Source organism: Loxodonta africana, chromosome 20 (genome assembly GCF_030014295.1).
Source record: "Loxodonta africana isolate mLoxAfr1 chromosome 20, mLoxAfr1.hap2, whole genome shotgun sequence".
Lineage (NCBI taxonomy): Eukaryota > Metazoa > Chordata > Mammalia > Proboscidea > Elephantidae > Loxodonta > Loxodonta africana.
This window is the reverse complement of record NC_087361.1, coordinates 66,598,861-66,623,274: the sequence shown is the minus strand read 5'-3', so window position 1 is coordinate 66,623,274 and position 24,414 is coordinate 66,598,861. Positions and strand designations below refer to the sequence as shown.

Here is a 24,414-nt window from a genome sequence, read left to right as displayed (position 1 = left end):
CCTACCTGCCTACCTCCTTTTAGGATTATGGTTGCCTGAGACAATTATTTAGAAGTGTTTTAAAGTGCGATGTATTTTTTTCACCAAAGGAATAAGGTTACATAATAAAGAAGAAATATGGTTTCTGTGCTTGAATATCTTCTCACGGGGAGAAAAGGCACAGAAATGATATCATAAATGGATTATCAAGCCTAATTTATGTCCATTATATGCATGTCTCATAAAAATTGAGAGTCAGAGGTCCACAGCATTTTAAAATGCCTGCTTTATTTCTGCCATACTTCCCTCTTTCTACACTTAACTCATACTACTGCAAGTGACTTCTGAAAACCCTATTGTCAACCCCCAAAAAACCAGTGCCATCGAGTCGATTCCGACTCATAGCGACCCTATAGGACAGAGTAGAGCTTCTGCATAGAGTTTCCAAGGAACACCTGGCGGATTCGAACTGCCGACCCTTTGGTTAGCACCCGTAGCACTTAACCACTACGCCAACAGTCATCGCTAAATTGAAGATTTTGCTGTTATTAAACTAGGGTGGAGTTAGTGTAATTAACAAGAGTTTATTGATTGACACTCTGTGGTAGGAAATGTGTGGAGTCAACTGACAGGAAGACAAAAGAAAAAAAAAGAAGCCCTTGAGATCAAGGATTTCGTTCCTATCACAGCTACCTTGCACCCCCCTCCCACCTTCTATATCTGCTACTTCTCCTTTGTCTTGTCATTATTATTATTTTAAAATTGTTTCCCTTGCTACCACCACCACCTTTCCCGTGGCCACCACCCAGCAGTATTTTCCTAAGCACATGCTGTCTTGAATTTCACAGAAATGTGGATGCCAAGGATATATCTTAGCTTAGAAGGGCTTCTGCACTGCACACCCATGTTGTCTTTGCACTTGGCCACGTTCGGTCCCCAGTCCTACCCCCTGTCATGGTGAATATCCTGATTTCCCTTTTCCATCTGACTCTTATTTATCTCTCCAACTCAGCAACCACAGACCTCTGCATCTCGCAAGAATGAGTCTGTTCTCCTAAGCAACCCCAGTGTCTTCAACTCTCCCTATAAAGTCCTGTTTCCTGTGTTGCTACTGTTGTTGCTGTTAGGTGCCATCAAGTCGATTCCAACTCATAGCGACCCCATGTGACAGAGTAGAACTGCCCCATAGCGTTTTCTGGGCTGTAATCTTTACAGGAATAGGTCACCAGGTCTTTGCTCCTATGGAACAGCTGGTGATTCGAACTGCTGACCTTTCAGTTAGTAGCCGAGCGCTTAACCATTGTACCACCGGAGTTCCTCCTACTTCCTTTAGGCTCTAGTTTTTATTTCCCATACCAGATACTTTTCTGTTTTGGCAATACTGGTGAGATGGAGTGGAAAATACTTAAACAATTAGCTGCTCCAGTGTGCAGCTAATTGTGTACGTGGGGATGCACAGATATCTGTGCACATTAACTCATGTTGGAGACGGGAAGAACAGTGGACACATTCAAGAATTATCTTAGTTGTATATCAAACAGAGGTAATACTTGTTCACCTCTGAAGTAAGCCTCACTGTTAGATCTCGTCTATCAAAAAGCCCTGTTTCCTCATTTGTTGGCCAGTGTTTTCTTATTTAAATGTGATTCCAAGTGACTGTTGGTGCCAGCTAACCTGGAATTCACCCCTGCCACATACTGGCTGTCCTCCCAGACCCTCCCTTTGTCTTAGAGCCCTCCACCACATAATCACTGGATCATTTTGCTTTACCTGTGTCTTACCTTTCGTCTGCATGACCTCTAATACAGTTCTCTGCCCTCATCTGGACTGTTGTAATCAGGGCCAGGCCTACTATTCTCAAGGCCCAGGTCAAGAGTATAAATGAAGGTCCCTGGCCTAAAACCTGCCCCCACTCAGATAGCTCCCCCACCTCTTTCCACACTATGAGGGACCTCTCTCTGGTGCGTTTAAGTGGACAACCCAGCTTGCACATCTAAGCCACTTCCACCATGACCCTTATCCCCGCTCTGTTGCCCTTTGGACCTGTAGGCATGCACTTACCAGTATAACTACCCCCATGAGTGTAGATGAGGGGAAGGGACGCTCTCAGGCCCTAGAAGGGGTATGTTGCTGTTGTTGTAAGTTGCTGCCAAGTCTATTTTGACTCATGGCAACACCATGTGTCCAGAGTAGAACTGCTCCATAGGGTTTTCAAGGCTGCAACCTTTCAGAAACAGATAAGTAGACCTGTCTTTTGAGGCACCTCTGAGGCGTTAGAACTGCCAGCTGTTCAGCTAGCAGTCAAGCACTTAACATTTTGCACCATCCAGATAACCCAGAAGCGGTATACTAAACCGCAAAACCAAGCCCATTGCCGTCGAGTTGATTCCGGATATAGACACAGGAAATCCTGGGTGCTGGTTTCTGGAGCATGAGCTAGAATGGAGGGGCATACACTCTCATCAAGGATATTCTCTGAACCCTGATGATAAACCACTGGTGAGGAGAAGCATAGCCAGAAAGTGGCCAGAACATGGCCCTTTGAAGGGTGGGAGCTGCTCAGAAGTCCCACTTGCCTGGGTTCTGAGTGACAATGATTGCAGTAGCTTCCTGCCTCCATTCTTGCTCTTCATTAATGTTTCATCCATACTCTCCCCGGAGTGATCTATCTGAAATATGATTGCAGCTTGTCTCTTTCTATCTTAAAGCTTATTAGCATCTCCCCATCACTTACGAAGTCCAAACTCCTTACTATAATGTCCAGACCAGTCATGGTCTACCTGTCTCTCATGTTCATGACTTGCCTCATACCTTATGCTATACCAACACAGACTGCATTTAGTTTTCTGTGTACTTCACGTTCCTTCTTGTCCCCACACCATTCCTTATGCTGCTGCCTCTGCTTCGCATGCCCTTCGCACCTTTCTTTTCTTGGCTATATTTCCCTCATCAGAAGTCTGCTTTGGTATAGTCCTTCTGGAAGCTTTTGCTGGCTCCCCAAGATGGCTTAACTGTCCTTCCTCTCTCTTTCCACACCACTGTGCACACTGCTGTGATAATCCTTACCAGTTTGTGTTGGAATGCTTTCTTTGGCTCTTTTCCCCACTAGATTTTAAGACATAGGAACTATATTTTATTCAGTTTTCAACTCTGCTTATGAACAATTTTGGGTGTGTATTAGACGCTCAGAAAACTTTTGAACTGAACTGATGGTGATATGCTTAGTAACTGTACACCCTAATTTGGTGTAAAGCAGATTAGCTTGTTCTTGCTCCTTGCTGTGATCTGTGACCCAAGAGTAATTTATAAGTTTGCTAGTATTCTCTGATTACTTATGTGCATCTGGTGTAATATAACTTGAGGTATATATGTGATTATGTTGCTTTCCTGCTAAAAAGCAAAACAAAACAAAGCAACTTCATGGCTCTAGAGAATGTGGAACCATTGGATTTTTTTTATCAGGGCAACTGCCAGAGTCCTCTATTTACAAGATAACTAGAATAGTTCCACTTATATTTATTGTACAAATTGGGCTCCTCAGTAAAATTTACTTTGACTATAAGGCTCTGTGAGTCAATATATGCTTAAATTTTTTTACCCTAGAAGTAAAATAACTACTTTATAATACCAACATTCAACATCCTCCACTCTATTAAAAATGATCAGTTCATATCACCCAAGTATACCACCCAAATTCCCCACTTTTTCATTTGGCATTATCCCCCCTGGAATGAAGAGAAGGGCTTTTTCACTGTATTGTCTTAGAAAAAAGGAGCCCTAGTGGTGCAGTGATTAAGTGGTAGGCTGCTCACTGAAAGGTTGGTGGCTCGAACCCACCTATATTAGTTATCTAGTGCCACTATAATAGAAATACCACAAGTGGATGGCTTTAACAAAGAAAAATTTATTCTCTCACAGTCTAGTAGGCTGCAAGTCCAAATTCAGGGTGTCAGCTCCAGGGGAAGGCTTTCTTTCTCTGTTGGCTTTGGAGGAAGGTCCTTGTCATCAATCTTTCCCTGGTTGAGGAGCTTCTCAGCGCAGGGACCCCAGGTCCAAACAACAGGCTCTGCTCCCAATCAAAAGCCCAGGAGGGCCACCCTGAGGAACAGAGGTATGAGCAGAGGTAGATTGAATTTTACTAAAACTGTAACCAGCCCCGATCCCTGGAAGGTTGAGAACTTGATCACCTGAAACCAATATGCCCACAAGCAGGGAAACCCTCTCATTAAAAAAAAAAGATCATATCATTTGGATATTTTATATACAATACATGTCATACAATAAAAAATCATTAGACATGTAAAGAAGAAAGAAAATAGGAGCACATTAAAGAAAAAATTAAAACAGATAAAGAAGATCCAGATAATTGAGGTAGCAAACAAGAGCTTTACAATAAATGATTAATATGTTAAGACAATAAAGGAAAAATGGACGAGAGAGTACATGAAGTTATGGGGGACTTCAACAGAGAACTTAAATCTCTAAAATGGAGTAAAATGGGCATTCTGCAGCTGGAAAATATAATACCTGAAATTAAGAACAAATTAGACAGGTTTTAACAGCAATTTGGATATGGTATGGAAAGTATTAGGAACTGGAAGACAGGTTAACTGAAGATACCCAGAGTGAGGCACAAAGAGAAAAAAAGAATGTAAAATATAGATTAAAATGTAAGACATATTTGAAACATGTTAAAGTGTTCTAATAAACGCTAGAAAGAAAGGAGAAAAAGATAAATAGGAGCAGAAGAAATATTCAAAGGATGATGACTGAGAATTTTCTAAAGCTGATGAAATGCATCAATCAACAGATTCAAGAAGTTCTATAGACTCTAAGTAGAATAAAAATAAAACTACTTCAAGGCACCTCATAGCAAAACTTTGGAAAAAGAAATCAATGATAAAAGCATCAAGAGTCAAAAAGACAACTATCTGGAAAGGAACAACAGTGAAACTGATCACTGATTTCTCAGAAAAACAATGGAAATTAAAAGACAACAGCGAGGAGGCGGGGCCAAGATGGCGGAATAGACAGACACTTCCGGCGAGCCCTCTTACAACAAAGACATGAAAAAACAAGTGAAACGATTATATTTATGACAAGCTAGGAGCCGTGAACATCAACGGCAAAGTTAGAAAACAGACTGAGTGGGAGGAGGAGGAAGAGACGGTACAGAAGCAGAGAGGAGTTACCAGACCTGAATCACCAGGAGTCCTCAGACACCCTTCCCGGGAGCAGCTGCGGTGGGCTGGTATGAGCATTCGGTCCCAGTTTCCTCAGGGAGAAGCAGCCAGCAGCACAGCCTACTCACACCTCCGGAACCAGAAAAGAACTGCGCTCTGTGCAAAAGCTAAGTACTTGTGTATATTTTACCACACCTCCCCGCCCTCAAGCCAGCTTCAGTGGCTGTTGATTTCCCTGGGCCTGAGATAGGCCCTGTTGAGCACCTAGAACCATCCTCCCAGCCTTGGAGAAGAAATAAATTTGTAACTGGGGGGAAGGATAATTTGTCAGCTCCACTAACTTGGGGAGCTCAGAACAGAAGCAGCTCCTATCCAGGCATAAATGGTCCGTGGACTTTAAGTACCTTTCCCCCCTGCATGGACCTGTGTGGGCCTATTTCAGGAGAATAGGGCCTTGTTGGCAGACTACAACTGTAGCAGCTGTATGGTGGAGAGGTTACTATTTGATATTTGACACCACTTTGCCTATAAACAGGGTCCACACCTACCCACATCAGAGGCCTAAGGACTGGTGGCTTCACTCAGGTCACCCAGACACCTGCAACAGGGATCCAAGGATAAGTGGTACCTCCCAGTCCTTACAATCAATAACATTGGGTGCCCATGATCCATCTGCAGAACCCAACCACCTATACACTCTAGGGAAGAGGGATGCACTTTCCCCAGAGACACTTGGGGGACGATTCTCAGCCCCCTGCCTTGTTCAGAGCATGACCCCCTGCTGCAACCAGATACTGGTACTTACACCAATCACCCCTGCCCCTCTAACACTGTAGAACAGAGCCTGTACTACACACTTGATGAGCAGCTACGTGGACACCTGAGCTGAATCCATACAAGAAAAGTGAATGGACTCCTAGACATCTGGTGACGGGACGACAGAGCATCAAAGGTGAAAATAATCAAGCTAGCTCACTCGAGCACCCATTTGGACATATCAAAACACAACAAAGCAAGAAGCTAGGATACAGTAAGCAAACATAAAATAAACTAATATGATAACTTATAGATGGCTCAGAGACAACAGTCAATATCAAATCACATAAAAAAACAGACCATGATCACTTCAGCAAGCTCTCAAAACAAAGAATCAAGGGATCCTCTAGATAAAAGTACCTTCCTGGAATTACTGGATGCAGAATACAAAAGATTAATATACAGACCCTTCAAGACATCAGGAAGGAAATCAGGCAATATGCAGAACAAGCCAAGGAACACACAGATAAAGCAGTTGAAGAAATGAAAAATGTTATTCAGGAACATAATGAAAAATTTAATAAGCTGGAAGAATCCATAGACTGACAGCAATCAGGAATTCAGAAAATTAACAATAAAATTAGAGAGTTAGGCAACTCAAGACAAAGAGGAACAGAACTGAGCAAGTGGAAGGCAGAATTTCTGAACTTGAAGATAAAGCACTTGGCACCAATATATTTGAAGAAAACTCAGATTAAAAAAATTTTAAAAATTAAGAAAACTTAAGAATCAAGTGGGACTCTATCAAGAGCAATAACTTACGAGTGATTGGAATACCAGAAAGGGAGGAATAACGAAAATACAGTGACAATTGTTGAAGACTTGTTGGCAGTAAACTTCCCTGATATCATGAAGGATGAGAAGATATCTATCCAAGATGCTCATTGAACTCCACATAAGGTAGATTTTAAAAGAAAGCCACCAAGACATATTATAATCAAACTGCCAAAACCAAAGATAAAGAGAGAATTTTAAGAGCAGCTAGGGATATAGGGTTGCTATGGGTTGGAATGAACTCGACGGCATTGGGTTTGTGTTTTTTTTTTTTGTTTAGGGATAAACGAAAAGTCACCTACAAAGGAGAGTCAGTAAGAATAAGCTCGGACTACTCAGCAGAAACCATGCAGGCAAGGAGGCAATGGGATGACTTATATAAAGCATTGAAGGAAAAAAATTGCCAGCCAAGAATCATATATCCAGCAAAACTGTCTCTAAAATATGAAGGTGAAATTAGGACATTTCCAGATAAACAGAAGTTTAGAGAATTCACCAAAACTACAAGAAATATTAAAGGGAGTTCTTCAGTTAGAAAATGAATAATATCAGGTATCAGCCCAAGACTAGAACATTTGACAGAGCAATCAGATGTCAGCCCAGGCACTGAAATCACAAAAATAAATCAAGGTAAAAAAAATACTCAAAACAGGGAAACAGCAATGTTTTTATGTAAAAGAAGACAACATTAAAACAATAAAGAGGGACTAAGAAATGTAGTCTCATACCTTTCATATGAAGAAGAAGACAAGGTGATATAAAGAAATAAAAGTTAGGTGTAAATTTAGAAAAATAGGGGTAAATATTAAGGTAACCACAAAGGAGACAAACTGTCCTACACAACAAAATAAAATACAAGAAAAAAATACTCAGCAGAAACAAAATCAACAACAAATAAGAGGAAATACAATATGTAAAGATAAACTACTCAGCACAAAAATTAAGTGGAAAAAAGAAACTGTCAACAACACACAAAAAAGACATCGAAATGATAGCACTAAATTCATACCTATCCATAATTATGCTGAATGTAAATAGACTAAATGCACGAATAAAGAGACAGAGGGTGGCAGAATGGATAAAAAAACACAATCCATCTATATGCTGCCTACAAGAGACACATCTTAGACTTAGAGACACAAACAAACTAAAACTCAAACGATGGAAAGAAAATATGTCAAGCAAACAACAATCAAAAAAGCAGGAGTGGCAATATTAATTTCTGACAAAATAGACTTTAAAGTTAAATCTATCAAAAAGGATAAGGAAGGACACTATATAATGATTAAAGGGACAATATACCAGGAGGATATAACCATATTAAATATTTATAAACCCAATGACAGGATGGCAAGATATATAAAACAAACTCTAACAGCATTGGAAAGTGAGATAGACAGCACCACAATTATAGTAGGAGACTTCAACACACCACTTTCAGTGAAGGACAGGACATCCAGAAAGAAGCTCAATAAAGACACGGAATATCTAAATGCTACAGTGAACCAACTTGACCCTTCAGACATATACAGAACACTCCACCCAACAGCAGTCAAGTATACTTTTCTAGGGCACATGGAACATTCTCTAAAACAGACCACATATTCGGTCATAAAGCAAGCCTTAGCAGAATTGAAAACGTTGAAATATTACAGAGCGCCTTCTCTGACCATAAGGCCATATAAGTAGAAATCAATAACAGAAAAAGCAAGGAAAAGAAATGAAACACTTGGAAACTGAACAATATCCTGCTCAAAAAAGACTGGATTATAGAAGACTTTAAGGATGGAATAAAGAAATTCAGAGAATCCAATGGGAATGAAAACACTTCCTATCAGAACCTTTGGGACACAGTGAAAGCAGTGCTTAGAGGTCAATTTATATCAGTAAATGCACACAAACAAAAAGAAGAAAGGGCCAAAATCAAAGAATTATCTGTACAGCTTGAACAAATAGAAAGAGAGCAACAAAAGAAACCCTTGGGCACCAGAAGAAAACAAATAATAAAAATTAGAGCTGAACTAAATGAAATAGAAAACAGAAAACAATTGAAAGAATTAACAAGACCAAAAGCTGGTTCTTTGAAAAAATCAACAAAATTGATAAACCACTGGCCAAACTGACAAAAGAAAAACAGGAGAGGAAGCAAATATCCCAAATAAGAAATGAGATGGGCAATATTACAACAGACCCAACTGAAATTAAAAGAATCATATCAGATTACTGTGAAAAATTGTACTCTAACAAATTTGAAAACCTAGAAGAAATGGATGAATTCCTAGAAACACACTACCTACCTAAACTAACACAAACAGAGGTAGAACAACTAAATAGACCCATAACAAAAGAAGAGACTGAAAAGGTAATAAAAAAAACTCCCAACAAAAAAAGCCCTGGCTGGAAGGCTTCACTGCAGAGTTCTACCAAACATTCAGAGAAGAGTTAACACCACTACTACTAAAGCTATTTCAGAGCATAGAAAAGGACAGAAAACCCCCAAACTTATTCTATGAAGCCAGCATATCCCTGATACCAAAACCAGGTAAAGACACCACAAATAAATAAATAAATAAATATTTCAGACCTATATCCCTCGTGTACTTAGATGCAAAAATCCTCAACAAAATTCTAGCCAATAGAATTCAACAATATATCAAAAAAATAATTCACCATGACCAAGTGGGATTCATACCAGATATGCAGGGATGGTTCAACATTAGAAAAACAATTAATGTGATCCATCATATAAATAAAACGAACGACAAGAACCACATGATCTTATTGATTGATGCAGATAAGGCATTTGACAAAGTTCAACACCCATTCATGATAAAAACTCTCAGCAAAATAGGAATAGAAGGAAAATTCTTCAACATAATAAAGGGCATTATACAGAGCCAACAGCCAACATCACCCTAAAAGGAGAAACTCTGAAAGCATTCCCCTGGAGATCAGGAACCAGACTAGGATACCTTTATCACCACTCTTTTTTAACATTGTGCTGGAGGTCCTAGCCAGTGCAATTAGGCTCGACAAAGAAATAAAAGGCATCCAGACTGGTAAGGAAGAGATAAAAGTATCTCTATTTGCAGATGACATGCTCTTATACACAGAAAATCCTAAAGAATCCTCAACTAAACTACTGAAACTAATAGAAGAGTTTAGCAGAGTGTCAGGATACCAGAAAACATACAAAAATCAGTTGGAATCCTCTACGCCAACAAAAAGAATGTTGAAGAGGAAATCACCAAATCAATGCATTTACAGTAGCCCCCCAAAAGACAAAACACTTAGGAATCAATCTTAGCAGAGATGTAAAAGACCTATACAAAGAAAACTACAAGACACTAGTGCAAGAAACCAAAAGAGACCTATATAAGTGGAAAAACATACCTTGCTCGTGGATAGGAGGACTTAACGTTATAAAAATGTCTGTTCTACCAAAAGTGATCTATAGATATAATGCAATTCCAATCCAAATTCCAATGGAATTTTTTTAATGCGTTGGAGAAACAAATCACCAACTTCATATGGAAGAGAACAAGGCCCCAGATAAGTAAAGCATTACTGAAAAAGAAGAAAAAAGTGTGAGGCCTCACTCTATCTGATTTTAGAACCTATTATATCACCACAGTAGTCAAAACAGCCTGGTACTGATACAACAACAGATACATAGACCAATGGAACAGAATCGAGACTCCAGACATAAATACATCCACATATGAGCAGTCGATATTTGACAAAGTCCCCAAAGTCAGTTAAATGGGGAAAAGACAGTCTGTTTAAAACAAATGGTGCCAGCATAACTGGATACCATCTGCAAAAAAAATGAAACAGGGCCCATACCTTACGCCATCCACAAAAACTAACTCAAAATGGATCAAAGACCTAAATATAAAATCTAAAACAATAAAGATCATGGAAGAAAAAATAGGGACCACATTAGGAGCCCTAATGCATGGCATAAACAGTACACAAAACATTACTAACAATGCAGAAGAGAAACCAGACAACAAGGAGCTCCTCAAAATCAAACACCTATGCTCATCCAAAGACTTCACCAAAAGAGTAAAAAGATTACCTACAGATTGGGAAAAAGTTTTTAGCTATGACATTTCCAGTCAGCATCTGATGTCTACAGTCTACATGATACTGCAAAAGCTCAACTACGAAAAGACAAATAACCCAATTAAAAAATGGGCAAAATATATGAACAGACACTTCACTAAAGAAGACATTCAGGTGGCTAACAGATACGTGAGGAAATGCTCATGATCCTTAGCCATTAGAGAAATGCAAATCAAAACTACAATGAGATTCCATCTCACTCCAACAAGGCTGGCATTAATCCAAAAAACACAAAATAATAAATGTTGGAAAGCTTGTAGAGAGACTGGAACACTTATACACTGCTGGTGGGAATGTCAAATGGTACAACCACTTTGGATATCCATTTGGTACTTCCTTAAAAAGCCAGAAATAGAACTACCATACGATCCAGGAATCCCACTCCTTGGAATATATCCTAGAGAAATAAGAGCCTTTACATGAACAGATATATGCACACCCATGTTCATTGCAGCACTGTTTACAATACCAAAAAGATGGAAGCAACCAAGGTGCTCATCAATGGATGAATGGATAATTAAATTATGGTATATTCACACAATGGAATACTATGCATCGATAAAGAACAGCGATAAATCTGTGAAACATTTCATAACATGGAACAATATGGAAGGCATTACACTGAGTGAAATTAATCAGTTGCAAAAGGACAAATATTGTATAAGACCATTATTATAAGAACTTGAGAAATAGTTTAAACAGAGAAGAAAATATTCTTTGATGGTTACGAGAGAGGGGAGGGAAGGAGGGAGGGAGGAAGAGGGATATTCACTAATTAGATAGTAGATAAAAACTATTTTAGGTGAAGAGAAAGACAGTACACAGTGCAACTGGACTAAACCAAAAGTAAAGAAGTTTCCTGAATAAACTGAACGCTTCGAAGGCCAGTGTAGCAGGGACAGGCATATGGGGACCATGGTTTTGGGGGACATCTAAGTCAGTTGGCATAATAAAATCTATTAAGAAAGCATTCTGCATCCCACTTTGGAAAGTGGCATCCGGGATCTTAAACACTAGCAAGTGGCCATCTAAGATGTGTCAATTGTTCTCAACCCACCTTGAACAAAGGAGAATGAAGAACACCAAAGACACAAGGTAATTATGAGCCCAAGAGACAGAAAGGGCTGCACAAACTAGGGACTACATCAGCCTGAGACTAGAAGAACTAGATGACTGCCCTGACAGGGAACACAAGAGAGAACCCCTGAGGGAGCAGGAGAGCACTGGGATGCACCCCAAATTCTCATAAAAAGACCATAATTCATGGTCTGACTGAGACTAGAAGGACCCCAGTGGTCATGTTCCCTAGACCTTCTGTTGGCCCAAGACAGGAACCAGTCCCAAAGCCAACTCTTCTTCAGACAGGGATTGGACTGGACCATGGAATAGAAAATGATATTGGTGAAGAATGAGCTCCTTGGATCAAGTAGACACATGAGACTATGTTGGCACCTCCTTTCTGGAGGGGAGATGAGAGGGCAGAGGGCATCAGAAGCTGGCCAAATGGACAAGAAAAGAGAGGGTGGAGGGAAGAAATGTGCTGTCTCATTAGTGGGAGAGCAATTAGGAGTATATAGCAAGGTGTATATAAATTTTTGTATGAGAAACTGACTTGATTTGTAAACTTTCACTTAAAGCACAATAAAAAAAATCTAAAAAAAAAAAAGACAACAGGAAGAAATTTTAAAATGATAGAGGAAAATAATCACTCACCTAGAATTCTATACCCAGCGAATATATCCTTCAAAAACAAATGCAAAGTAAAGATGTTTTCAGGTAAATAAAAACTGAGGGAATTTGTTACCAACAGACCAGACCTGTACTGAATGAAAAACTAAAGGAAATCCTGTAGGAAGAAAATAATCCCTGGTGAAACATGAAAATGCATTAGGAAATAACAATTGCAAGGGTAAATGAATACTGACTTTACAAAACAACACATGCAGTGCCTTGTGAGGTTTGCATCATATGTATGACAGAAATGCACAATAGCAATAAGGCAAAATGCAGAAGGGGTAAATTAGTTTTAAATGTTCCAAGGTTCTAGCAATACTAAAAAAAGTAGTAAAGGTGATAATCTGCACCATTCTAATACATCTTGCAACAATGCAACAACAGTCTAATACATCTTGTAACAGTGCAACAACATGCAAGCCCCCACAGTACAACAAACTGACAGATGCGGGGGAAATTTTGGAAGACAGCTACCTGGGCAACTGACTAGAAGAGATCCATATTTGTGCCTCTTCCAAAGAAAGGTGATCCAACCAAATGCAGAAATTATCAAACAATATCATTAATATCACACGCAAATAAAATCTTGCTGAAGATCATTCAAAAGCAGTTGCAGCAGTACATCCACAAGGAACTGCCAGAAATTCAAGCCGGATTCAGAAAAGGATGTGGAATGAGGGATATCATTGCTGATGTCAGATGGATCTTGACTGAAAGCAGAGAATACCAGAAAAATGTTTACCTGTGTTTTGTTGACTATGCAAAGGCATTTGATTGTGTGGATCATAAGAAATTATGGATAACGTTGTGAAGCACAGGAATTCTGGAACACTTAATTGTGCTCATGAGGAACCTGTACATAGACCAAGAGGCCGTCATTTGAACAGAACAAGGGGATACTGTATGGCTTAAAGTCAGGAAAGGTGTGTGTCAGGGTTGTATGCTTTCACCATACCTATTCAATCTGTATGCTGAGCAAATAATCTGAGAAGCTGGATTATATGAGAAGAACGGGGCATCAGGATCGGAGGAAGATTCATCAACAACCTGCAATATGCAGATGACACAGCTTTGCTTGCTGAAAATGAAGAAGACTTGAAGCACTTACTGATGAAGATCAAAGACTACAGCCTTCAGTATGGATTACACCTCAACATAAAGAAAACAAAAATTCTCACAACATCATGGTAAAAGGAGAAAAGATTGAAGTTGTCAAGCATTTCATTTTACTTGGTCCACAGTCAACACCCATAGAAGCAGCAGTCATAAAATCAAATGACCCATTGCATTGGGCAATATGCTGCAAAAGTTCTCTTTAAACTCTTGAAAAGCAAAGAAGTCACCTTGAAGACTAAGGTGTGCCTGACCCAAGCCATGGTGTTTTCAATTGCCTCATAAGCATGTCAAACCTGGACAATGAATAAGGAAGACCAAAGAGGAATTGACGCTTTCGAATTATGGTGCTGGTGAAGAATATTGAATATACCATGAAATGCGAGAAGAATGAACAACTCTGTCTTGGAAGAAGTACAGCCAGAGTACTCCTTGGAAGCAGCAATGGTGAGACTTCATCTCATGTACTTTGCACATGTTATCAGAAGGAACCATTCCCTAGAGAAGGACATCATGCTTGCTGAAGTAGAGGATCAGCAGAGTAAGACCTTCCATGGGATGGATTGACACAGTGGCTGCAAGAATGGCCTCAAACAACATTTGTGAGGATGACACAGGACCAGGCAGTGTTTCATTCTGTTGTACATAGGGTTGCTATGACTTGGAATCAACTAGATGCCACCTAACAACAGCTACACCATTTTGCCACTGAAAGAATAGTAAAAGACTGTATAAGTAACAAGCTAATAAAGGGATAATAATGCCTATTTGCTCCAAAAGAAAGCAAGAGAGAGAGAAAAACAAAAAGTATCATGAAATAGTTGGGTCAAATAGAAAATTAATAGGTGGTAGATTTAAACCCAACTTTAACACTAACTACACGAAGTGTAATTTGACTAAGATTGCCATACTAGATTAAAAAATAAAACCTAACTATTTGCTGTTTACAAGAGACAAACTTTAATCATAAGAGCACAGAATAGTTCAAAGTAAAGGACTGAAAAATATACTATGCAAACACTAACAAAAATAAAGCTGGTGTAACTACCTTAATATCAAAGTGACTTTAAGATCAGCAGTTCTTAATGATAAAGTGGTCAGTTTAACTGGAAGATATAATTTGAACTCTGTGCACTCAAACTTTCAATCTAAATATAACAAAAATGGACAGAAAGGGAAATAGACAAATGCACACAGTTGGCAAATTCAGTTACTATCTCAGTAGCTAATAGAATAAAAATTAGTATGGATATAGAAAATCTGAACAATTACTCTGAAATAAACTGACATAAAAGAGCATTGAATTTCACGAAGACATATGGCAAAGCTCTTGCAAGTACACATGGAACATTTACCAAAATTGACCATATGCTGGGGTATAAGCCTCACTGCATTTCAGAAGTTTGGAATTCAGAGCATTCTCTCTGACCCCAGTGGACTCAAGCGAGGCATCAATATCAAAAAGATAACTAGAACAACATCAACCACCAGGAAATTCAAACTCTATAGTAGTACATAATCCTCTGGACCAAAAATGAGAACTAGCTTGGTAGAACAAAGAATGATGTTTATATCTGAGAGCCTTAGATCAAAAGTCTATATAAAACCTTCATTCACCCTAGTAATATCTATCATTTTTGAGTGCCCATTAGTGCTGTGTGATCTGCTAGGTGTTTTATGAGTTATTCCTTACAGTGTCCTGTAAGATAGGTAAAGGAACGAGAAAAAAACACAACACTCGAGCGCCTGGCCCACAACCTGTGCTGATGGTGCTGGTGGCAGTAGCAGGGGCAAATAACCCAATAAGCAAGGTAAGCACAGGTTTACTTGTGCTTACTTACTAATCTGTAGTGAAAAATTTCACATGGGTTTTTGTTCACATGTGAAATTGTTCGCTATGGATTAGTAAGTGTGCACAAGTAAGTCCATGTTTACCTTGCTCACTGGGTAATCTGTTCCTGTGAGGAGTTGTAAATTTGTAGGAAGGTGCTATGGGGTTGGGAGAGAGACAGATGCCAGCCATACCTGGAAGCAGAATTTTTGATGTGATGAAAAAATATTCAGTACAGATAATCTGGTAAGCAAGGTATCGTACTTATGTAGGACTGCTATAACAGAAATACCACAAGTGGATAGCTTTAACAAAGAGAAATTTATTCTCTCATGGTCTAGGAGACTAGAAGTCCAAATTCAGGGTGCCAGCTCCAGGGGAAAGCCTTCTCCCTCTGTTGGCTCCAGGGGAAAGTCCTTGTCATCAATCTTCCCCTGGTCTAGGAGCTTCTCAGCACAGGGACCCCAGGTCCAAAGGACACACTCCCCTCTTGGCTCTTCATTCTTGGTGGCATGAGGTCCCCCTGTCTCTCTGTTTGCTTCTCTCTTTTATATCTCAAAAGGGATTGATTTAAAATACAACCTAACCTTGTAGATTGAGTCCTGCCTCATTAACCTAACTGCCTCTAATCCTGCCGCATTAATGTTATAGAGGTAGGATTTACGACACATAGATGACAAAATAGTGGACAATCACACAATCTTGCCCTAGCCAAGTTTGACACACATTTTTGGGGGACACAAGTCCACCCATAACACAAGGAAAGCACTGTACTTACCTTGCCTGTTGGATAATCTGCCCCTGGGCAGTAGTTTGGATTATAAATGTAATTTCCCTAATCCTGAGAGTAAAGCTATGCAGTCTCCTCTGTTTTTATCCTCATTTTATATATAACAAAACTGAGGCTTAGAGAGATTAGAGAATTTGCTGAAGGTTACTAGTAAGTTGCAAAAACAGGCTTACCCACTACTTCCTTAAAAGGGGGTTGAGTAAATAACCGAAAGTCACACAGGCACTGTTGTTGTTGTTAGGTACTGACTGTTCAGTTGACTTTGACTAATAGTGACCCCAGGTGACAGAGTAGAACCACCCCATAGGGTTTGCAAGGCTGTAAGCTTTATGCACGCAGATTGTCAGCCCTTTCTCCTGAGGAGCCGCTGGGTGGGTTCAAACTACCAGCCTTTCGGTTAGCAGCTGGGCTTTTAACCATTGCACCACCAGGGCTCTTTCAGGCACTGAAGATCCCAAACTTTTGTTATCTTGTATAATAGTAATTCTCAGAATATGATCTTAACATAACTTAAGTTTCACATTATCTCTTACCTGATCTAAAATGCAAAGAGGAACTAAACTAACGTTCAGTAGTAGAATTCTCGCCTTCCATGTGGGAGACCTGGTTTGAATTCTGGCCAGTGTACCTCAAGCACAAGCCACCACCTGTCTCATTGGAGGCTTGCTTGTTGCTGTGATGAACAGGTTTCAGCAGAGTTTCCAAACTAAGATGGATTAGGAAGAAACACCTGTTGGTCTACTTCAGAAAATCAGCCAATGAAAATTCCATGGATCATAATAGTCTGATCCGCAACTGATCATGGGGATGGCACATGACCAGGCAGCATTTTGTTTCATTGTGCATGGGGTCGCCATGAGCCAGGGGCCAACTTGTCAGCAACTAACAACAACCAGTACAAGAGGAGAAAAGGAAAGTTGTTTTTGTTTTTTACTCAAATTGCTTTTATTACTTTAAAAAAGAAGTGAAACAAATTTTCAGGTTCACGCAGTTCTCCTGAAAGTGTTCGAGAAAGTTTCCATGTTGTGATTATCTCAGTTGGTCCAGTGGTTGTGTCCTGTTCTTTGGTTTTAGCATGAGTATAAGAAGACAATTTGAGAGAGAAAATAAAGAGCAGAGGCTCAGGATGTCGCATGGAATGAGATCACTGTCGACCCAGACTTTGGTTTCTCTTCCTCACACAGAAGACAGCATAAGATCTTCAATACTGCTTTGGTATAATTCTGCTGTAGTTGGCTCTAGGTGTAATTTGTACCAAGGCAAAAACAACGTAGCAGTTCAGGTCCTTGGGAAATACAAAACAAGGCTTAGGTTTCCTAAAGGTCATTTTGAGGTGTTTGTGAGGAAGAGAAAAAGAACCAGGGAGCAAGCAATCAGTTAAGCAGTCTTAATTTGCACAGTAATATTTACCTAATGGTTAATATCTTTCCTCCACAGAAAGCCTTCCAGCTACCAAGGCCCCACCAGCAGTTCAGAAACCCACCGCAGTAAATGTTCAAGCTACAGAGCCTGCACCAATTGCTCAGAAACCCACCTCAGCAACTGTTCCAGGTACAGAGGTCCCAAGAGGTCCTCAGAAATCTACCTCAGTAAATGCTCCAGCTATAGAGCCCCCACCAGCTCCTCAGAAACCCACTTCAGAAAATCTAGCTACAGAGCCCCCACTAACTGCTCAGAAACCCACCTCAGAAAATATTCTCGCTACACAGCTCCCACTAACTGCTCAGAAACCAACCTTAACAAATCTTCCAGCTACAGAGCTCCTACTAACTGCTCAGAAACTCACCTCAGAAAATCTTCCAGCTACAGAGCTCCCACTAACTGCTCAGAAACCCACCTCAGAAAATCTTCCAGCTACAGAGCCCCTACTAACTGCTCAGAAACCCACCTCAGAAAATCTTCCAGCTACAGAGCTCCCACTAACTGCTCAGAAACCCACCTCAGAAAATCTTCCAGCTACAGAGCCCCCACTAACTGCTCAGAAACCCACCTCAGAAAATATTCTAGCTACAGAGCCCCCACTAACTGCTCAGAAACCCATCTCAGAAAATCTTCCAGCTACAGAGCCCCCACTAACTGCTCGGAAACCTACCTCAGAAAATATCCTAGCTACAGAGCTCCCACTAACTCCTCAGAAACCCACCTCAGAAAATATTCTAGCTACAGAGCTCCCACTAACTGCTCAGAAACCCACCTCAGAAAATCTTCCAGCTACAGAGCTCCCACTAACTGCTCAGAAACCCACCTCAGAAAATCTTCCAGCTACAGAGCCCCCACTAACTGCTCAGAAACCTACCTCAGAAAATATTCTAGCTACAGAGCTCCCACTAACTCCTCAGAAACCCACCTCAGAAAGTATTCTAGCTACAGAGCCCCTACTAACTGCTCAGAAACCCACCTCAGAAAATCTTCCAGCTACAGAGCCCCCACTAACTGCTCAGAAACCCACCTCAGAAAATATTCTAGCTACAGAGCTCCCACTAACTGCTCAGAAACCCATCTCAGAAAATCTTCCAGCTACAGAGCCCCCACTAACTGCTCGGAAACCTACCTCAGAAAATATCCTAGCTACAGAGCTCCCACTAACTGCTCAGAAATCAACCTTAACAAATCTTCCAGCTACAGAGCCCCCACCAGCTTCTCAGAAACCCACCTCAGCAAATGCTTCAGCCACAGAGGTCCCAGCAACAGCACAAAAGCCTCCCGTATCAAATGCTCTACCAAGAGAGACCTCGCCAGCAGCCCAGAATCCCAACACAGCAAAGGATTCTGCTGCACAGGCCACACCAACAGCCCAGAGAGCCTCCACAACAAAAGCTTCATTTACACAGAGTCTTCCAACAACACAAAAGTCCACTGCTATACATGCCCCAGTGGCTAAGGGGCTCCAGACTACACAAACCTCTGTCCGTATCACAGCCATTCGGGGTCTAGCTGTTCCCAGGGCAACCACACGTTTTCATGCAACAAGCACCTCTAAAGGAAGAGGAACACCTCCTTCTTCAGGTCAGTTGGCACTCTTCAGGCTTCCTGAGTACGGATTACGTGCTATGGTGGAAATATGAACTTGACCGGGACAGCAAAATTAAATAGTCTGATTTATTGTAGCCAGGTTTTTGTTGTTGTTGTTTTGTTTTGTTTCTTGTGTTAATGCTTTTGACTTTCTTAAGAGGCAGACTTGGATGGTGCTAGGGCAAATCTTTAAAAAAGAAACATTTTACAGGAAAGTTGTATAGAATAAAGTTGTAGCCCCACAAAAACAGTTCTAAATTAAGGTTGGTGATGAAGTTCTATTTTTTATAGTAACTTTAGGGAGTCACTGAATTCTGTAAGACCCCTTCAAAGAACCAAATATGGTTTATGCCTGGCTCTGGCTTATTGACCAACCCATCCCTGAAGCATGATAAAATATCTCTCCAAATTCTGTAGAGTTACTAATTTAGTAAAGCATCTCCACAATGTCTACTAAGTAATTGAAAATACAGGGGTTCTTTCAAATAGTTCATATTGTCACAAGGCTCTTTAAATGGCAGTTTTTATGAAAATGGTGTCAAGTACACTGAAGGCTTCAGGAATAGCCATTGAATGAACGGATGAACCCTTTCTTGCTAATTAATGCTGTTTCACACCACCAGGATGTCTTGTCTCACAACATGCCTGAAGTATATTTTTAAAGACATTTTTGTTTTTTGATAGCAACTACCTAATTTTTTCCTTTTTTCTTCAAGGGAAACTATCTATCTATGTCTGTTGTCTATCTATCCATATAAGGTTCCCTGGGTGGCACAAATGGTCAGGTGCTCAGCTACTAGCTGAAAGGTCAACGATTCAAACCCAGCCAGAGTCTCCTTGGAAGACAGGCCTGGAGATCTGCTTCTGAAAGGTCACAGTCTTGAAATCCCCATGGAGCAGTTCCACTCTGTATACATGGGGCCACCATGAGTCACCATCGACTCAATGGCAACTAACAGCAACAACATATATTAAAAAGTTGAAACAATTAGATAGATACACATACATGTATATATATATGTATGTGTATATATACACATGTATATACATTTTTTTATACATGTATGTTGAAGGCATATAGAAAACTGCATAAAACATAAATGTACAACTCAACAAGTTATCTAAAGCAAATATTTGTGTAACAACTATAAATGGCCAAATGGAGAACACTGCCTGCACTTCGGATTTGCCACTCATATTTCAAGTGCTCTGTCAGGCCTGAACACCAGTAAGACGGTATCTTTCCACTTCCTACACCATGTGGCCTAGGGAGTGCCCTCAGTTGCATGTATGCAAATCTCTCTGCATATACTTCTACTCTCTTGGCTTAGATCAGCTTCTGCCTGCTTTAGGTCACTCCCCAGTGCCTTCAAACCATCGGCATTGCCTAGATTTCATAATTGTTACGTCGAAGTCTGTTTTGTTAATACCCACATATTTTTAAGAACTTAAAACATTACAGATATTATTGTTGAAGTCTCCCTTGTACATTTCCCCACTTCTGTTTCTCTAAGGGAGCCCTGGTGGCGCAGTGGTTAAGAGCTCAAATGCTAACCAGAAGGTGGGCAGTTCAAATCCACCAGCTGCTCGTTGGAAATCCTATGGGGCAGTTCTACTCTGTCTTGTAGGGTTATTATGAGTCGGAATCGACTCAATGGCAATGGATTTGGTCTTATTTCTCTAAGGCAGTTACTGCCCTGAGGTTGGTGTATATTCATCCTATGTTTTTTTACTCTTGTACTAGATATATATATCCATAAATAATAGATAATATTATTATTATTTTTTTTTTATAGTTTACACAAACAGTATATTACATATTTCATTATCTCATTTGACTTTTTGCACTCAGCATTGGTTTTTGGTTTATTTGTGTTAATATATTTAAATTTAGTTCTTTAACTCTTAGATGGTTGTACATCCCTTTCCTTATTGACCTTTTAAAGTTTTATTAGTACAACTCTGCAGTCCAAAATTTTTAGGTTGAATACATCCAATTCTTCATAGGGCAAAGAAAAATGTTTCATCTTATGTAAATTTGTTGTAGAGCTAACTTTGCTGAAATACTTCTTTATGTAAAAGATAAAAGATATTTAACAAATTTAAACTATACCTAAATTAAATCTAAGGGGGCAATTGTTATGATAAAAATGCTACCAATATGGGACCAATTTTCTCTTTTATGTACAACTAATTTATTCTTTCAGGGCACAATATAATATACCATTTTCAGCTTTAATGAAAAAAGAATACTAAATACCATTTATTGAGCATATAATATAATGGCGTGTACCCCACACCTTGTATTTGTCAACTCTAGTCCTTACAGCAACCTTGCAAGATAAGTATTTTTAGCTTCATTTTATGGATGAGGAATGAGGGATTAACTTGTACAGTTCATATACAGTACGTAGTTAATGGAAAATTGACTCCAAAGCCTGTGTCTTTTCTTCTGTGTAATATTGCCTGCTCTAAATGTTACTTTGAGTAAATTTGTTTATCTCACTTAAGTGAGCAGCTTAGTTATTATTATAAATACATTTATTTTAAAGAAATTTTTGCAATGTCTCGTTCATAGCCATTAAAAGGTATAAGTGATAAGGTGATATGATAATATAATTTTGACAGTCTGCTGAAAGGGACTTAGGTTTCTAGTAGCTTCTCAATAGTAGGATTAGATCAGTAGTTATTTACTATCTAAATCTTTCGAGCTGGTTTCTTGCCATCAAGTCATATAACCAAATTAAGATGGAGTTTGTTTTGGTATTCAACACTTATTTATCATGTTTTTATGTGTATAGTGTTGATTCTGTTGAACAAATATAGGCATTGGTTGTGTATGTTACATGGTTAAATTAATAATGTATCATTAGTTTCAGAAATTTATAATTACTTCCTTTAGTTATGGAAATTTGAGTTACTTTTGAACATTCAAGTATTGCTTATTCATATTTCTCTTGAATTACTTACAAATCTATGACTTCTTAAACATTTATTATTGTAATTCTTTTTTTTTTTTTTCTTCTTCAGGTGCTATGATTCTTACATCTGGTAAGTCTGGCTCTCAGACAGTTAAAAGGAAATGTCACTGTGGGATGTACAATCCATATTCCTGGAAGAGAATACTGTCTTTTAATTGTCTTAGGAGTACTATTAAAATGCAGTGTTTACGTTTACCAAAGAGAAAATGGGTACATGCATTTCAGCATGTCTTATGGACACCACTAGGTGCCCGGTATGTTCCCAAGTATTCTCAACTGTGTTCTTGTTCCAAGGCAATATTTGGGCAACTTCAAGTCATTTGGCCAATCAGTCGAGTATTATTACATGCCCATTGTCTCAAGGCATCATTCTAGGTACTGAAAAACTACGTGAAGGAAACAGTTATTCATACAGTTTCTATCCTCAAATATTCTATGGTTAATTGTAAACTACTCCTTAGTCATTTCTGGATTTCTGTCTAATCCCAAACAAGACAAAGAGTGCTACTTCAATTGCGTCCTCTTTCTTTTCCCTTACCTTTCAGTGATTTAGGAGTCCCTGGGTGGTACAAACTGTTAACAAGCTTGGCTGCTAAATGAAAAGTTGGGCGTTTGAGTCCACCCGGAGGCTCCTCGGAAGAAAGGCCTGGCAATCTACTTCCCCAAAATCAGCCACTGAAAAACTTATGAAGCACAGTTCTGTCTGACACATGTGAGGTTGCCATGAGTCGGAGCTGACTTGATGGCAACTGGTTTGGTTTTTCTCTTTTTTCAGTGATTTGAAGCAAAATTATCTTGAGAAAAACATTCTGTTGCTCTAGGCATGAGGCCAAAAACATACAACTGTGTTGTAGTTTCTTCTAGCATTTGGTCCAATCCTTTTTTTTTTTTGTCTTTTTTCAATTTTGCCCATATTATTTGATGATTATGCATTAACAGCAAGGTTAATATGCTCCTAAAAAAGATGGTAAGAAAAATGTTGATTAAGGAGCAGTTACAACTACACTGACATGCTAAAAAGTAATATATCAGTTAAGTGTGCAATCCAATAGCAAATGAGTAGTATTTCTTTAATTTAAAAAAATGTACATTTTTAGATTATGTATTTACAAGCTAATATCTTCATCCTATGCATGCGTCAATTAGCCATGGGACAATAAGGCTGAAAGGAGGTATTTTTATTATCATTATTTATTTTGTTGTTGTTGTTTTTTATATTTTGAATGAACTTCTCCTAAACCATTTATCTTGAAATATTCGAAGAGTTGAGATTCATTTTGTTTATTCTATATTTTAAATAGAAATAAATATATTCTAAATGAAAATTTCATGATTTCTTGGTTTAATGTTTACAAAAGTGATGAGTTGAATAGATGTACTTTTTCTCACCAGCTCAGTGTCATTCAGTGAAAGTTTGTGTCTGAAATTCTTTAAGGATATACTCTGTGGTTTCCTAGAAACCTTCCCATAGTGTAGGTTATAATCCCGATTTCTGCTCAAAAATACAGAGTAACCTCTTCCTTATTAAATCAGACATACGGCAACATTTTTTTTTTCGTAACATGTAAACTTGAAAATTATCTTTATTTCTTAAATTATTTTGTGAATTAGGTCACTTCTTACTTTAAAGGAAAGAATATTGATTTTATTGATTACGTTGCAATGTTGGTGAATGATGCAGATATTAGAACTTGAGAAGTATTGGAATTTTTTTCCTATTTAACTCTGCTAAAAAAGAAAGATTGACTAATCATCACAGAATTTCCTTATTTGCCTTGTAAAACGAAGCTTGAATTGTGAATTTAAAAAATATTCTTCCATTGGCTCTGTATCAGTGTTTCTCAATTATGTTTTTAATTATTGCCCTTTTTTTAACTTTTTTTTCTAGACATCCCTCCATGAAATTTTAATACCACAGATATACTGTAAATCTGTTTACTGCATGTATATCTGCACTTTCTACATACAAAGAGTAAGATTTTTTTAATCCTTTGGGAGGTAGTATTACTCCACTTGAGTATACAATATGTTCTTTGTTTTTTTAATCATGCTTTTTTAGATGAAGGTTTACAG

General features: G+C 39.0%; 1 protein-coding gene across 11 annotated transcripts in view; it reads left to right on the top strand.

The window, feature by feature from the left end:
• CD55 (CD55 molecule (Cromer blood group)) overlaps positions 1-24,414 on the top strand; it is a 44,967-nt gene that overhangs the window by 4,987 nt on the left and 15,566 nt on the right. For 6 of the 11 annotated variants that reach the window (XM_023548379.2, XM_023548382.2, XM_023548385.2 and 3 more), the window contains exons 6-8: positions 17,786-17,899; positions 18,968-19,354; positions 22,391-22,411. In XM_023548379.2, the coding sequence (XP_023404147.1) occupies positions 17,786-17,899; positions 18,968-19,354; positions 22,391-22,411 (522 nt within the window). The other 5 variants (XM_023548388.2, XM_023548389.2, XR_002785793.2 and 2 more) reach the window with 4 other exon arrangements.